A 14,538-nucleotide genomic window follows, 5' to 3' on the forward strand; every position below is an offset into this window, starting at 1 on the left:
TGATTCACAGCCATTTAGAACTTAAAAACATCTCAAGATAGTCTTGGATTCCAGCTTACTTATTTAACAAAGTCCTGAACACTGAGACTCAGGAGAAAGGCAGGATGAAACCTATCTGTAGGAGACCCAAAACACATGATTTGAACAAAGGGTACCACTTTGTTCTGATTCTTGTATCATTTAAGGGTTCCCAAGCTTGATTCAGAGGTCCTCACATAGCATTTAATCTACATACAATTAAATTAGCATGCTCTTTTCTTTCCTTTTTCCTTTGTACAAGCACTCTTCCCCCCACCCTTTATTACATTGGAATAATTTAAAAAATTATGTTCAGATACATTACTTTGGCTCTTATTGTCTAAACTGGTATCTTTTTACTGCTTAAATAAAATTACTATAGCTCATAATCTCAATCATTAAATGTGAAATCAGAAATACTGTTGCTTTTAAAACTTGTAGGAATATGGTATAAGAATAAAATAACAAATGAATAGCTTACTTTTTATTTTATATATACAGTAAAAGGTAAATATTCCTCACAATTTTAATATTTAATTTATGAACTAATGCTCACATAAAATATTTTTATTAACTTTTAAAAAGATTTATTTTATTTACTTGAAAGAGGTACAGAGAGAGAGAGAGAGAGAGAGAAAGTCTTTCATCTGCTGGTTCATTCCCCCAAAGGCCACAATGGCCAGAGCTGAGCCTATCCATTGCTAGGAGCCAGGAGCTTCTCCCAGGTCTCCTCCCTGGGTCTTGAGACTTGGGCCATTTTCTAATGCTTTCCCAGGCGCATTACCAGGGAGCTGGATCTGAATTGGAGCAGCCAGGACTCAAACTGGCACCATGTAGGATGCTGGCACTGCAGGAGGTGGCTTTACCCACTATGCCACAGAGCTAGCCCCACATTAGAATCTTTTGATAGTTTCTAGTAGCTATTTTTGTTCACTTAGATTTCCCTCATATACTTGAGAAATTAACTTTTTAAAATTTTTATTCTTTAATATAAAGCATTTTATAATTTGTTTCAAATATCTATTTTTACTTTTATTGCTATAGTCAGGTGCCAGTATTATCATTAATTTAATGTAGGTTGCATTTTGATGAAGCAATACACTTTAGCTGAAAATTCTAGTAAGTTAGAAATTAGTTCACCATTCTCAAAATATTTTAACCTGGCACCAATAGAACTTAATATTTTCAAGGCAAAACAACTATCAGACAATTATAATTCCAGGGATGTTTTTTGAAACCTGGTGCCTCTTTCAAAAGATTACAGGAACCTAACATCCATCCTGAGTAAGGAATTTACACACACTTTGCTTTTTGAAAAAACACAAAGTTGCTTGTTTGATATGCTTTTGTTTCATCAGTGACAGTGCAGAGTTGCAAGCCTTAATGATGGAGTGAAATTCATAATCGAAGGGTGAATTCACAGTCATGCACATTTTAAAGAGTGCTTCTGTCACTGTAACCCAGGAACAGCAACCAAGATTGATGTCATGGGTTTACTAGTATCCCAATAATGAGAGTTTCCTCTCATATAAAAGACTTATTTCTCTACTGCATGGTCAGTATAAGCTCCTCTCAAGGATATTGTGTTCCCCAATATGTAGTTAATGCATTTCCACTAAAATGTTAAGTTGTTAAATAGAAAATTCAATGAATTATGCCTCATAAAAAGTCAAAATGATTAAAGTTTGAGCATATTTTTTGAAACTAAATGAAGTAGTAAAAAGTAGATATAAAAATCTTTCATATATTTCAAATAACCAATGTGATGAAAATTATGATCTTATGTCAGAATGATTGTTCTTTATCCCAGTATAGAAAAGTTATGAGAGTTTTTAAGTGTCATGACAGTTTTTAAGATCCTTTCTTTGTCTCATTGCTGGAATAGTAAAAGTCAATATACAGACACGTTGAGAAAGGGAGATTCCTTTAGTTGGAGAACTATTTCCTTGGGTGCTCACATATCTTTATGCTTTGTCTGAACTGCTTAATATGGCAATTACCAAATAAGGGGAAACATTTGTTCTGCTGTCAAACTAATACTAGAAAATCCCCTACATTTTGGCACAGTCCTTCGGCTTTTTGTTTTTAAAGAATTATTTATTTATTTGAAAGTCAGAGCTAAAGAGAGAGGGATTGGGAGAGAGAGAGAATCCATCCAGTGGTTCACTCTCCAGATGACCGCAACAGCCAGAACTGAGCCAGGCAGAAGCCAGGAGCCAAGACTTTCATCCAGGACTCCCTCTGTGTGTGCATGGGCACAAACACTTGGTCTGTCTTCTGTTTCTTCTGAGCCATTAGCAGAGAGAGCTGGATCAAAAGAGGAACAGCCGGGATATGAACTGGTACCTACATGGGATGCCAGCATCACAGGTGGGGGCTTAACCCACTCACCATGAAGCCCCTGTCCTTCAGCTTTGATATCAGCCCTTTTTGGGGTGAACAGCTACATTTTTTTTTTAACAAATTTGAGACACAATATGATGTGCTGGAATAAGGAAAGTATGTAGGATTCTTTTAGAAAGAATAAAATCTAGACAGAAGCTCCCTGGATCATGAGTAGAATAGAAGATGAGTGAAGCATGCAATAATGAAAATGAAAACAAGAAAAGAAAACTGATGTGTTAGAAAAAAATGAGTATTATAATTTTAGGTTTAAAGTACATACAAGTAATTTAGTGAATTTCCCATCCAAGTATTTAATTTTTGTGCTTAATTTATAATTTCATCTTCATATGCCATTTCTTACCAATTAGAATTTGGAAGATTTTAATACCAGAAATCATCTATTATGTTAACATTTGGGTTATTTTTAATTCCATGCCCTACTTCTACAAAGGTGCATTTTTGTTCTCTGGGGGCTAAGTGGACATTAACCTCACCATTTATGTCTCTTATTTCCATGATCTGATGATGGAGCTCACCCTTTCTTGTTTTTAATCTTTAGTATAACATACATAAAGATCAGTACAGAAGCTGTGATAACGTCTCTGCCAAATCATCAGATAGTGATGTCAGTGATGTGTCCGCCATTTCCCGAACCAGCAGTGCCTCACGCCTCAGCAGCACAAGCTTTATGTCAGAGCAGTCTGAGCGCCCCAGGGGTAGAATCAGGTGAGTTGGAAATACTTTTTATATCAACTCGATCTCTATCCTCAGCATAAAGTGCAAGTCGCTTCTTGAATATACTTTCTAGAATACAGTTGAGGTCAAATAACAGATGTCTCATTAAAATAACTGGGTCATTTGAGCTGTCATCCACTACGGGGTAGTGTCATCAGCAGAACACCTAGACTAGCAGACACAGCTTAGAACCGCAGTCGTAGTTTTAGCGACTGCTCAGAGTTACAAGCAAGAGTTTCCTCGAACAAAATTAAATCCGCGGAGCATCTTTCAGTCCAGCGTCAGAAAAGCTTTGCCTGTAATTGGCTAGATAATAAATATTGCAAGCTTTTCAGAACAGTCTCTGTCGCAACTACAACATTAGTGTATTGTGAAAGCTACACACATACACCTGTATACACACATGCATGCATACATTTGTGTATATTCATATGTATATGTATATATGTATGGTAGACGGTTTTGCTTTTGTTTTTGTACTTAAAAAAAAAGAAAAAAAGCACCAGGTTATTTTCTCTCCTCAGGCTCTACTTTTCCAGCTCTTTAGTACCATAATGGGCTCTTTCCAGGGTAGAGTTTCATTGATGTGATAAAAAAAAAAAAAAAGTACATCTCTCATTCATAATATGTAACTGGTCAGATGTGTGTATCAAGTGTGTTTAAATTACAAATGGTACTCTTATGTTCTTATAAGGCACATTCAAGGGCATTTCGCAAAGTTCATGAAAAAATAGAATTAAAACTTAAATGTTTATTTGGATACAAAAACAAATTGAAATTCATGAGTAAGTTTCTTTTTTTATTTTGTGATACGCATTTTCCATGAACACTTAGAAGGCCCCTGGTACAAGTGAAAAGACCTCAGACTCCGAGAGCTGTCTAGAGTAAAGGATCTTTTGTATTTTCCTTAATTAGTTTCCAGAAAGAGAGGTATCTATGAAGGAATTTGGTGTTTGATGAGAGACTCTATAAATATAAATGTTGTAAAAATAAGAATAAATAGATTTATCATACTCCAAAATCCTAATATTATTGCATTATTTGATGATGTAAAATAAGCTGCATCTTAAAAATTCATTCTTCCTTGATATCCTTTCACATAGCTTGACTCCTGATGTAAATCAAAAGTATCTGTTATTTAACAGTTTTTTACTTCAATAATTAATCTACATAAGCAATTCCAGCTGATAAAAAATATTAATGGAAAATATTTTGTTTTTCATTCTTACAAAACATAATGTCCTTTAAAACTGAAGAAAGAATTAAAAGAACTAAATAGAAGATAGCAATATTGAGCTACTCAGGATCAAGTGGTAAAAATTACTCTGGTTTCTTTTTATTGAAATATTAATACGATTTTATTTGAAAGCCTATAGAATTTAGTGTAGAATATTGATAAATAGCATGTAACCAAGGAGCTTTTCACTTTTAAGCACTAAAAGCAATTTAGTTAGATAATTATAAAATCACAAAATTTGAACTATTCTTACTTTATATTTATTACAGAGCCATGTACTTTGAATCTTATGCTATAAAATATTAGTAGTTAATAGAATTTATATGACTAATCAATTTCAAAGCGTAAATTGTTGGTCCACTTTCATTCTCTTGAAATTTAAAAGAATGTGATTCTATAAAAAATTGTCTTCAGGTTAAATTGGATGAGTAATTTTGTAGGAGGAAAACAATGAACAGAGAAACCTAAGGAAGCTCAACCACAAAAGTGATTTTATCTCAATAGAATGGGGGAATCTTCATGTTATTACTTTGGAGCTAGGGAAATGTTACATGAAACCAATTCTGATTTTAACTATGTCATAGCAAGAGACAAAACATAGTGGATTTCTTCCTTTCTTGATTCCTAGGATTCTTCTTGACTTAAAATGTTAGGGACAGGAGTAGACTTAAAATGGTACAAATATATTCCATAAGGATAAATCAGTTTTCTCTAGGCTTTTCTCTGTTTTAAGCTTTTCCCCCCTTCTCTGGAGATGTAACACATATGGTCTCAGAGTTTATTTTATGTAAGTGGATTATGTATATTAGGCTGTAAAGATAATAGTTAAAGAAGTTTTCCCTTAAGCTAACATGGAGATCTTACTTTCTTGTAATCCTGGTTTTTTTTATATTACTGAGTCTCCATATGTGGTATTTGTTTGACCTTCTTAAAATAATTAGGAGGAATAGAAAGAGAAAAAAGGGAGACAGAGGAGTGGACAATGCTTACACAGGCAAATTCTTCCATGTATGTTCTTTTTGTGTACTCTCATAGGTGCACATGCATAGCTGTATACCCACCAAACCACACACACACACACACACACACAGCACAGAGATGGTTTGCTTTTACCTCCTCCCATCAATCTTGTGATAAATTCCTGAGAAAGAATGGTTTCCAATGAGGAGTTGGGGAACAGAACAAAGTGTGTCTAACTGATAGGGAGCAGAGGCTGCAGGCTATTCAGCTGTAAATGCTCCCCATCTCATAGCTAATACTGTGAAGAATAGTTGGCTACAGTATGTTATTGCTTATTGACTCTTTATTTTTCAGTAACTAACTTCTGCATAGGTTTGATACTGCTATTTATTCAAGTTTATGGTTAAAATTAAACAAGACTGATTCCTGTTAGGCTATATTTATAGGTCACAATAAGTAGCAGTAAGCTGTCTTGACTTTGTGTCATGTATAAAGACTTCATTATTACCTGAAATTCCATTAAAATAATAATACTTAGGCTGTATACTGAAAAAGATTATAATCAATTTAAAGTTTGAACTTTTTCTTTATATCCAAGTTCCCCAAGCATATCTTTCCTCAAATTGTTCCATCACACAAGAAATGTTTCATTATACATTGAAGTATATGAACTTTATTTTGGAAGTCAATAAAGGGATTTAGAAGACATGAAAGACTTCCCCAAAGTCAGTGTTAATGTGTTAGGAGTCAACTAAGTACCAACTATTCTTAGGAAGTACCATGGAAAGAGTATGTATGAGATGATCCTAACCTTATTATTTAGAATCATAGTATGCAGTCACTTAAAATATCAGTGTTTTCCACACCCTGCATATTACATTTTCCTCTTAATGATTCATAGAACCTATTTTTTGGCTTAAAGAATTTGAGAAGCTCTTTCATGAAGTGTTTTTTTCTTTGTTTATTCCAGCATATTACAAATTTATTTGGTTTTGGAATTTTTTTTCCATAGGAAAATCTGTTAATATTTTCATGGGGTTCTTGAGCACATTTGGAAAAATCTCTTCTAGATAATCATCGCTCTTCCGTCTAAAAGACGAAAAGCCTTAAAATTCAGTTCAGAAAGCCTAGTTGGGGACATGTGTAGTTTAAATAATATAAAACACGTGGCTAGTCAGTCTCTGCATAAGACTTTCAAACACTATGGGAGATTCTTGGGCTATATACTGAATATTTTGAATATTTTTTGTTTCAGATAATGATAATAAGACATGCATCTCATCCACCCAGGGCTGCACTGACAACAGACCGTCCTGTGTGTATTGAAAAAGGGCTTTCCTTCCTCCATGTGCCTTCACCCATGGCAGCCTATTCAACATGCAGGGGTTCAGACATTTTCCCCTGTGGATTGACTCAATAATTATTCAGAATGTTCTAAAAAAAATTTTTTTTTGACAGGCAGAGTGGACAGTGAGAGAGAGACAGAGAGAATGGTCTTCCTTTGCCATTGGTTCACCCTTCAATGGCCGCCGCGGCCAGCGCGCTGTGGCCGGCGCACCGCATTGATCCGAAGGCAGGAGCCAGGTGTTCTCCTAGTCTCCCATGGGGTGCAGGACCCAAGGACTTGGGCCATCCTCTACTTCAGTCCCTGGCCACAGCAGAGAGCTGGCCTGGAAGAGGGGCAACTAGGACAGAATCCGGCGCCCCGACCGGGACTAGAACCCAGTGTGCCAGCACCACAAGGTGGAGGATTAGTCTGTTGAGCCATGGCGCCGGCAGAATGTTCTAAAATTTATGTCATGTTTTCAAAGTTTAAGTACAAACATACAAGGAAGCTATAGCAGGAAAAAATAAACTATAATATTTAAATTGGGGTAAATAAGTATATGTAGATATAATGAATTAAAAGTTATACTAAAATTGGCTGTCATAGATTAAAAATTATTCAGAAACTTAAGGATGATTCTACAATATAAAGTCAGCAACACTGCAAAATAGGGGGTTGGCATTGCAGCACAACAGGTAGAGATACCACTTGCAATGCTGGCAGCCCACATCTGACTGCATGTTCAAGTCCTGGCTGCTCTGCTTCTGATCCAGCTTCCTGTATTAACATGGGAAGGCAGCAGAAGATGGCTCATATTCTTGGCCCCCTGGTGCCTATCTGGGAAACCATGATGGAGTTCCTGGTTCCTAGATTCAGCTTCCCCCAGACTTGGCTGTTACAGAGGGTAAACAAGAAAATTGAAGACCTCTCTTTCTCACTTTGTCTCTCCCTTTACCTCTGTTTTTCTACCTTTCAAATAAACAAACAATACTGTGTAATAATAAGCATTGATAAAGATTTGAGGTTCATAATTTTTCAGATTTGTTACACATGGACCTTACCATTTGAATTTAGTGTTGGCATAAATACTCCTCAAATAATGTGTTTGCATCTGCACACAACATATGGACAAAAATATTAGTAGAGATGGCATAATTTATAATTAAAATGCACATAAAATAGAAGCACAAATGAATTATACTTCTGACCTCTCTTTTTAAAAACATGTATTTTGTTTATTTGAAAAGGAGAATTACAGAGAGAGAGAGAGATAAAGAGGTCTTCCATCCACTGGTTCAATCTCCAAGTGGTCACAATGGCCAGCACTAGGCTAGGCCAGAGCCAGGAACCAGGAGCTTCTTCCAGGTCTCCCACTTGGGTTAGGGACCCAAGCTTTTGGACCATCATCAGATGCTTTTGCAGGTGCATTAGCAGGGAGCAGAGCAGCCAGGACTCAAATGGATGCTCATGTGGGATGCTGGCCTTGGAGTCAGTAGCTTAACCTGCTAGGCAGTTTATTTTTACATCTAAAGAAAACGTTCTTCCAAAAATGGAGCTGAATTTTCATGGGATTGCTCTCGCATATTTTTATCTGGATCACATACCTATTTTTTTTTAGACAGATAAATTTCAGGTGTTTTATACAAAATCAAAGTTTTAAGCCATTCTGAGGTTAGTCCACAAATAGCTTTCAGATATTTTATACTTCTAGAAGCTTTGTCATAAGCAACAATTTTTCCAAGTTCATTAAAATGTGTAACATTTATTTATTTATTGAGACTTAGAAGTATTTATTAGACTCAAGGACCTCCAGCTAGAGTGGTGTGGAGGGGGGCTTCCAAGAGAGGAAAACCTAAAGGGGACTGGTGGCAGTCAGCTTTAAATACAATTTCGAAGGAAAAAAAACTTGAGGATTAGATTGGCATTCAGTTACCAGGCGGGGACAAAAAACCATCAAAAGATCTCATTTACTAGTCTCCATTCTGTCTGGCCTGCTAAGTGTGCAGCAGGTAAACTTGTTTTCTCAATAAGCTGTGAGCCAGAGAGGAGCTTCCTTGCTATTCTCATGGTAATTTGGAGATTCCCAAGGAAGAAGGGCAGCCTGTTAGTTCTTGTTAAAGATAAAGTTTTGGGGAAGGAAACAAGTATTTTACATCTCAAATTCCATTGGGATGCCCTATCTATGAACCCATCTGACTCCTCACATTCCCTCCTCCGGAGATGCAAGTCCTAACATCTGTTAAGGGGAACTGGGCTGATGATAGCTCTGGCTGCTTCATGCTGAAAAGGAGCAATTTTGGGAATGGGAGTCAAGACAGGTTTGCAGCAGGAGGTGGCTTCTCCAGGAGGATGCAGTGCCAGCTTGCAGAAACTGCTTCCATGGGAGGCTTCATGGGCATAGCCTCCTAGAATTTTACTCTTTAATTCAGGAGAAAACAAATCTAACAAGCAGTTCAAACTCATAGGATCTAAAATCACAGGTTCTAAAACCAAGAACATTCTAAGAGGCCCTAAAAAGTGTCTAAACCATGAGCAAGTTTTTTGTTTGTTTGTTTGTTTGTTTGTTTTCTTTCATTGAGAGGCAAATGCAAACTGACAGAAAGGGCTTGAAAATAGTCAGGTGGGCTTAAGGCCTTGTCAGTTATGAGGCTCAGACCTATCTGTCTCTTTACATGTGGTACATCGTAAGGGAGGCATCCTGTTGACTTCCATTATCTAGCTGGCCTGGGAGGAGAGCTGGCTTGAAGAGAAGGTGGGTGGCATTTCTAAAAGGAAAACATTTATTAGTTAATATACAGTTCTGCCTGCAGTGTTGTTGACCCTACTTGGCCATCCCCTCGACCGCAGTGGTCACTTTGAAACTGGGGCAAGTGAAGGGCTCAGCTTAGAGTAAACAAGGCCTGTGGCTCTGACCTGGAGCCCTCCGACTCCAGGGCATGTCCATTTTCAATGACCCAACTCTTGGTTGGCATAGCTGCCAGGGTTCTTCATAGGCTGACTTCCGCTGAAGCTTGGCTTTCTACATCGGAAACCAGTGCAGTGAACTGGCCTGTTGGGTCTTCCTGATGGCAAATCACTTTGTAAAGCAGCCATTAACTGGCCTGTCACCTATCTTTGTACTGCTTCTTCAACCAAGCTTCCTCTTCCTCCTGTTTTTGTTAATGGAGACCAGAGGAAACCTTTAAGATAATGCAAGTCAAGGGGGTGCTCTTGATATTGGAAATGACCCCCTAAAGTATATATCAAAATGTGGCCCCTAAAGTTCCCCGGAAATCCCACCTGGGGTGCCACATATGCTATCAAAATTTGGGGTGTCATATGATATCACCATATGCTTATTAATAAATCCTAATATTTAGAGAAGAATTCTAAATACCGGCATAAATAAATGATACAGCATGGTACATTTTAAGCTTTTATTTAGTGAGAAAGATGCATAGCAGAGTGAGAGCTTTATCTAAGAGAGAGAGGTAAACTGGGTTCATACCAGCACCAGGAACCAGCCATGTGGAAGGCCAGGAAGCCTAGGGCGGGTGGCCTGAAGGCCACGTGCCCTGGGGGCACAGGGCTACAAGCCAGCCTCCCCCCCCCCCCCCCCCCCCCGCAAGAGGCCAGGAAACAGAAGAGAAGACAGGACACACCGTGTCCTAGGCTTTTAACCCACTTCCAATGTGGAGTGGTTAATTAACCTGATTGGCTGGTGGACACCCAGGTGTGGCCAGGTAGGGGGGATGAGGTCACACTGGGGCATGGCGAAGGTATCAGGTAGGGCATGAAGTCACACAGGGGCATGGTGAAGGTGTGGTCTTCCAGCTCACAAGCCTAATCAATTTTAACCTGTATGCTTGCCTGCTTCACTCTGACCCTAATCTTTGGTGGCTTAAACTAGAAATTTGTAGTCACAGACAAGATTTGAGTGGTTTTTCTTTGAGGTAGACAATGCCCATGAGGAAAGCTATGTCAAAAATGATGACCACCTTATTTATTAAATTTGAAGTCATTAGTAAAACTCTTCCTTTATTGTGACATTTATTTTTGCAAAGTTGGCTTTCTATAGCTAAATGAATTGTAGAAACAAACTTAAAAAGCAAATTTCACACAAATTGTTTCTGGTCTCATTTTTTTAGCCCCTTATGAGAGAATATTATCATTATTATAAAAACAATTAGTGTTATCTTCTGAATTCATAATTTGAAGGCAATAAAAGATTTTATAGGACAATTTATATTTTCTTACAAATAGTAACCTTGTAGCTACTTGATTTACTAAAATTTGGCATTTACTGTCAGTATACCAAATAATCACTAAGTGTGTACTCAGACTGAAGGAAATTTTCTTATATTTATTTGGGGATTTAAAAACAAATAGGTGAAGTTTTTATATTTTTATATTTTTTATATTTAGATTAATACTTATGAAAGATCAAACCTGATATTTTAGTTATGTTAGAATATGGTATAGAAAATAATTTCAGATACCCCTTATTTCACAATAACTCTGCAGTTCAGTAAGGAATCACAGAATTTAATATTTTGTGTAAGCATATGAAAAGTGCTTAACTGCAAAGTAGTTTATTAATCTAGTAGTTCACATAAAATATAATCAAAATCAGTTACACCTACTGAAATAAAATATCAAAAGTGATGAAGATATGCTGTTGTTTTATTTTAGCTATCCATACGTAATTGTGAATGCTTGCTTGTTGTACTTTGCAAAATCTGAAATAAACAAAAGTACTAAAGAGGAAAAGAAAGTGTATGTGGAAGAAATTAGATGATAATTAGAGAGTGAATTTCAGCACAGGGTAACATGATAAATAAAGAATATCTGAGAATAACATACTTACGTGACCTTCTAGTGTGTCCCTTTGTGGCTTTTTTTTTTTTTTTTTGGACAGGCAGAGTGGACAGTGAAAGAGAGAGAGAGAGAGAGAGAGACAGAAAGGTCTTCCTTTGCCATTGGTTCACCCTCCAATGGCCGCCGCGAATGGCACACCGCGCTGATCCGAAGCCAGGAGCCAGGTGCTTCTCCTGGTCTCCCATGCAGGCACAGGGCACAGGGCACAGGGCCGAAGGCCCAAGGACTTGGGCCATCCTCCACCGCACTCCCGGGCCACAGCAGAGAGCTGGACTGGAAGAGGAGCAACCGGAACAGAATCCAGTGCCCTGACTGGGACTAGAACCCGGTGTGCTGGCGTTGCAGGTGGAGGATTAGCCTAGTGAGCCGTGGCGCCGGCCCCTTTGTGGCACCTTAGTTTTACTATTTTAAGGTTGAGGAGTCATCACTACTGCTATTCCTTATGAATAAAGTAAACCTGTGAAGAGATGGAACTAGTATGCCTCGTGCCCTTTAAAGAGACTCTATTTTTCTGGGTCAATAGATTAATAAATCCCTTTACCATTGCTTTTTAATATATCGTATGATTGAATCAGTCATGGTGCCATATAACTGAATTATACAATGTGGTATCTGTTTCAGCAATGAATATAGGTAACATGGCAATCTTGGAAAGAGCCAGTTAACAAGACCTTGAAACAGATGAGTACTTTTTCCTGATTAGGTTCTCCCTTATAAACCTTTTGGGACTGCAGCTTAAAGTGTAGCAACACTAGTACAGTTTGAAACAGCTACAGTGTACTTTTCTTTTACATTTGTACTCAGCCAGTTTATTAGAGATTTACCAACATACATTTAGTTAACCTCTAAAAGGTCAGTGGTGTATAAGATAAATGCATACCATAGAATAGATGATGACAATGGTCAGTTATAATAAAGTTTTTAAATTTTAATACAAACCAGAAACATTCTATCAAGATGAGATTATTTACAGTAATAATGATTTGTAGGAGGTTCTTAATGATGAATTCTGCCTTTGGTGCAAAAAGAACTGTACATTTACTCTTAATGGAATTTAAATTTTTTAATTTATTTTATTGGAAAGGCAGGGACACAGAAAGACAGGCAGAAGTCTGCCATCCTCTGGTTAACTCCCCAAATGCCTACAGTAGCTGGGGCTTGGCTGGGTCAAAACTGGGAGCCAGTGGGCTCAATCCATTTTTCCCACTTAGACGGCAGAGACCCATCATCTTGAGCCATCATCTGCTGCCTCTCAGGGTGCAAGTTGGCAGGAAACTGGGGTTCAAAACAGCTGGAACTCAAACCCAGACACACTAATATGGGATACAGGCATCCCAAGTGCATCTCAACTTGCTAGACCAAACACGCACCCCTGTTCATGAAACTTTAAAAAGATGTTCTAAAATTTCATTATTTGTAGGAATCAACTTCCCTGTAGCATTATTTCCTTAGCTGGATTTAGATTGTTCTTTAGATTGTTTTGAGGTCTTCTCAAACCAGTCATCCTGCTGTTTTAAAGTTAATACAGCATTGAACATCTTTAATATAGTTGGTCTGTATGGCAGTTACAGCAAATCAAAAGACAAAGGAGTCAAGTAGCAGCCTTTGAGGGAGTCTTATGTGCTGCGAAAATGGTTCTCTGCATTTATAATTACTATATACTCAAGTGCTGATTAAAACCTAGCACTGTTAGATCAATTGGAAGCTCATTGTTTTAATGGTCTTCAGGCATGAACTCTGGCTATGAATGTTAAATACATATTATTTGGGCAGAAATTAGGCTAATCCTTAGAATGGGTAGAATATCCTTTCACTCTGAAATAATACTTGCCAAATTTCACTAATATCAAGTATTACTTTCATATTATTGAACTTGCTGTATATTACCCGTATTATTATATTTTACTTATTTTAAAAATACTACAGTTTATTAAGCTGAAAGTTGGTTTATATTTTTTCACTGTTTATCTTATTTACTGTATTACTTTTTACTATTCAACAACATTATATAATTATTAATAATCTTATTTTATGAGAATATGTATGAACAGGAAGCAGTCTTATGAATTACATGGCCATAAACAATAGATCATAATTGATAGCATGCCAGCTCAGTTCCAAAACACTTTCTTCCACTTAATCTATACCTTACTTTGTAATTTTTAGTGCAATATTTAACATGTGTGACTGGAATGAATAATTATAAATTCTCATGTATCTATTTCTAAGCTTAGAGAGTCAGATATTATAATTGGATCCCTTTGACCTCTCCAACCCCATTCTATTTCCTACTGATCTGAATACATCCCTGGTCAAGTCTGTACAGACCCTAAATCTACTTCTGGCATACATTTCAATATTCTGATGTCTATTGCTGTACCAGTACTACACTATCATAAATTAATATAACATATTAATATAACTCTGAATACCATTATAAGACAGTTATCTTCATCTCATTCTTACTCCTTATCAGGAATATTACAGCTATTTTTGTCCTCATGCTGACTTATTAATTTTAGAATAAATGTATTAAGTTCTACAAAATAAACCTTTACTTTGGAACTATGTTAAATATATAAACTTATTTGAGAAGAATTGGAATCTTGGGAAAATTGAATCTTGCAACTTTGTATATGTCCATTATCTTTGATAGCTGTCAGTGAAGTTTTAAAGTGTTCTTTATAAAGTTTATTTATGCATTGCTATTGTTATAGTATCACATACCATCTATTTTTGATGGTGTCATGAGTAGTATCTTCTGTTGCTCTTTTATAGGGATAAAATCCATTTTTCTAATATATCACAGAGAGAGAGAAAAAGAGAGGTATCATCTGTCTTACTAGTTCACCTCCCAAATGGCCTAAATGTCTGAGACAGCACCAGTAGCCAGGAACTCCACCCTGGTCTCTCATGTGGATGGTCACTTGGGCCATCTTCTACTTCCCAGCCCCATGAGCGGGGAGCTAGATCAGAAGTAGAACAGCCAGGACTCTGGTGCTCCACTATGGGGTGCCAG

At 37.1% G+C, this 14,538-nt stretch overlaps 1 protein-coding gene across 6 annotated transcripts in view; it reads left to right on the forward strand.

Annotated features, from left to right (window-relative positions):
- RIMS1 (regulating synaptic membrane exocytosis 1) overlaps nt 1-14,538 on the forward strand; it is a 534,165-nt gene that overhangs the window by 420,951 nt on the left and 98,676 nt on the right. For 4 of the 6 annotated variants that reach the window (XM_062186349.1, XM_062186350.1, XM_062186351.1 and 1 more), the window contains one exon: nt 2,963-3,129. The exons of the other annotated variants lie outside the window; for them this stretch is intronic. In XM_062186349.1, the coding sequence (XP_062042333.1) occupies nt 2,963-3,129 (167 nt within the window). The remainder of the gene's footprint in view (nt 1-2,962; nt 3,130-14,538) is intronic. 6 annotated transcript variants of the gene reach the window in all.

This window comes from Lepus europaeus, chromosome 3 (assembly GCF_033115175.1).
Source record: "Lepus europaeus isolate LE1 chromosome 3, mLepTim1.pri, whole genome shotgun sequence".
Classification (NCBI taxonomy): Eukaryota; Metazoa; Chordata; class Mammalia; order Lagomorpha; family Leporidae; genus Lepus; species Lepus europaeus.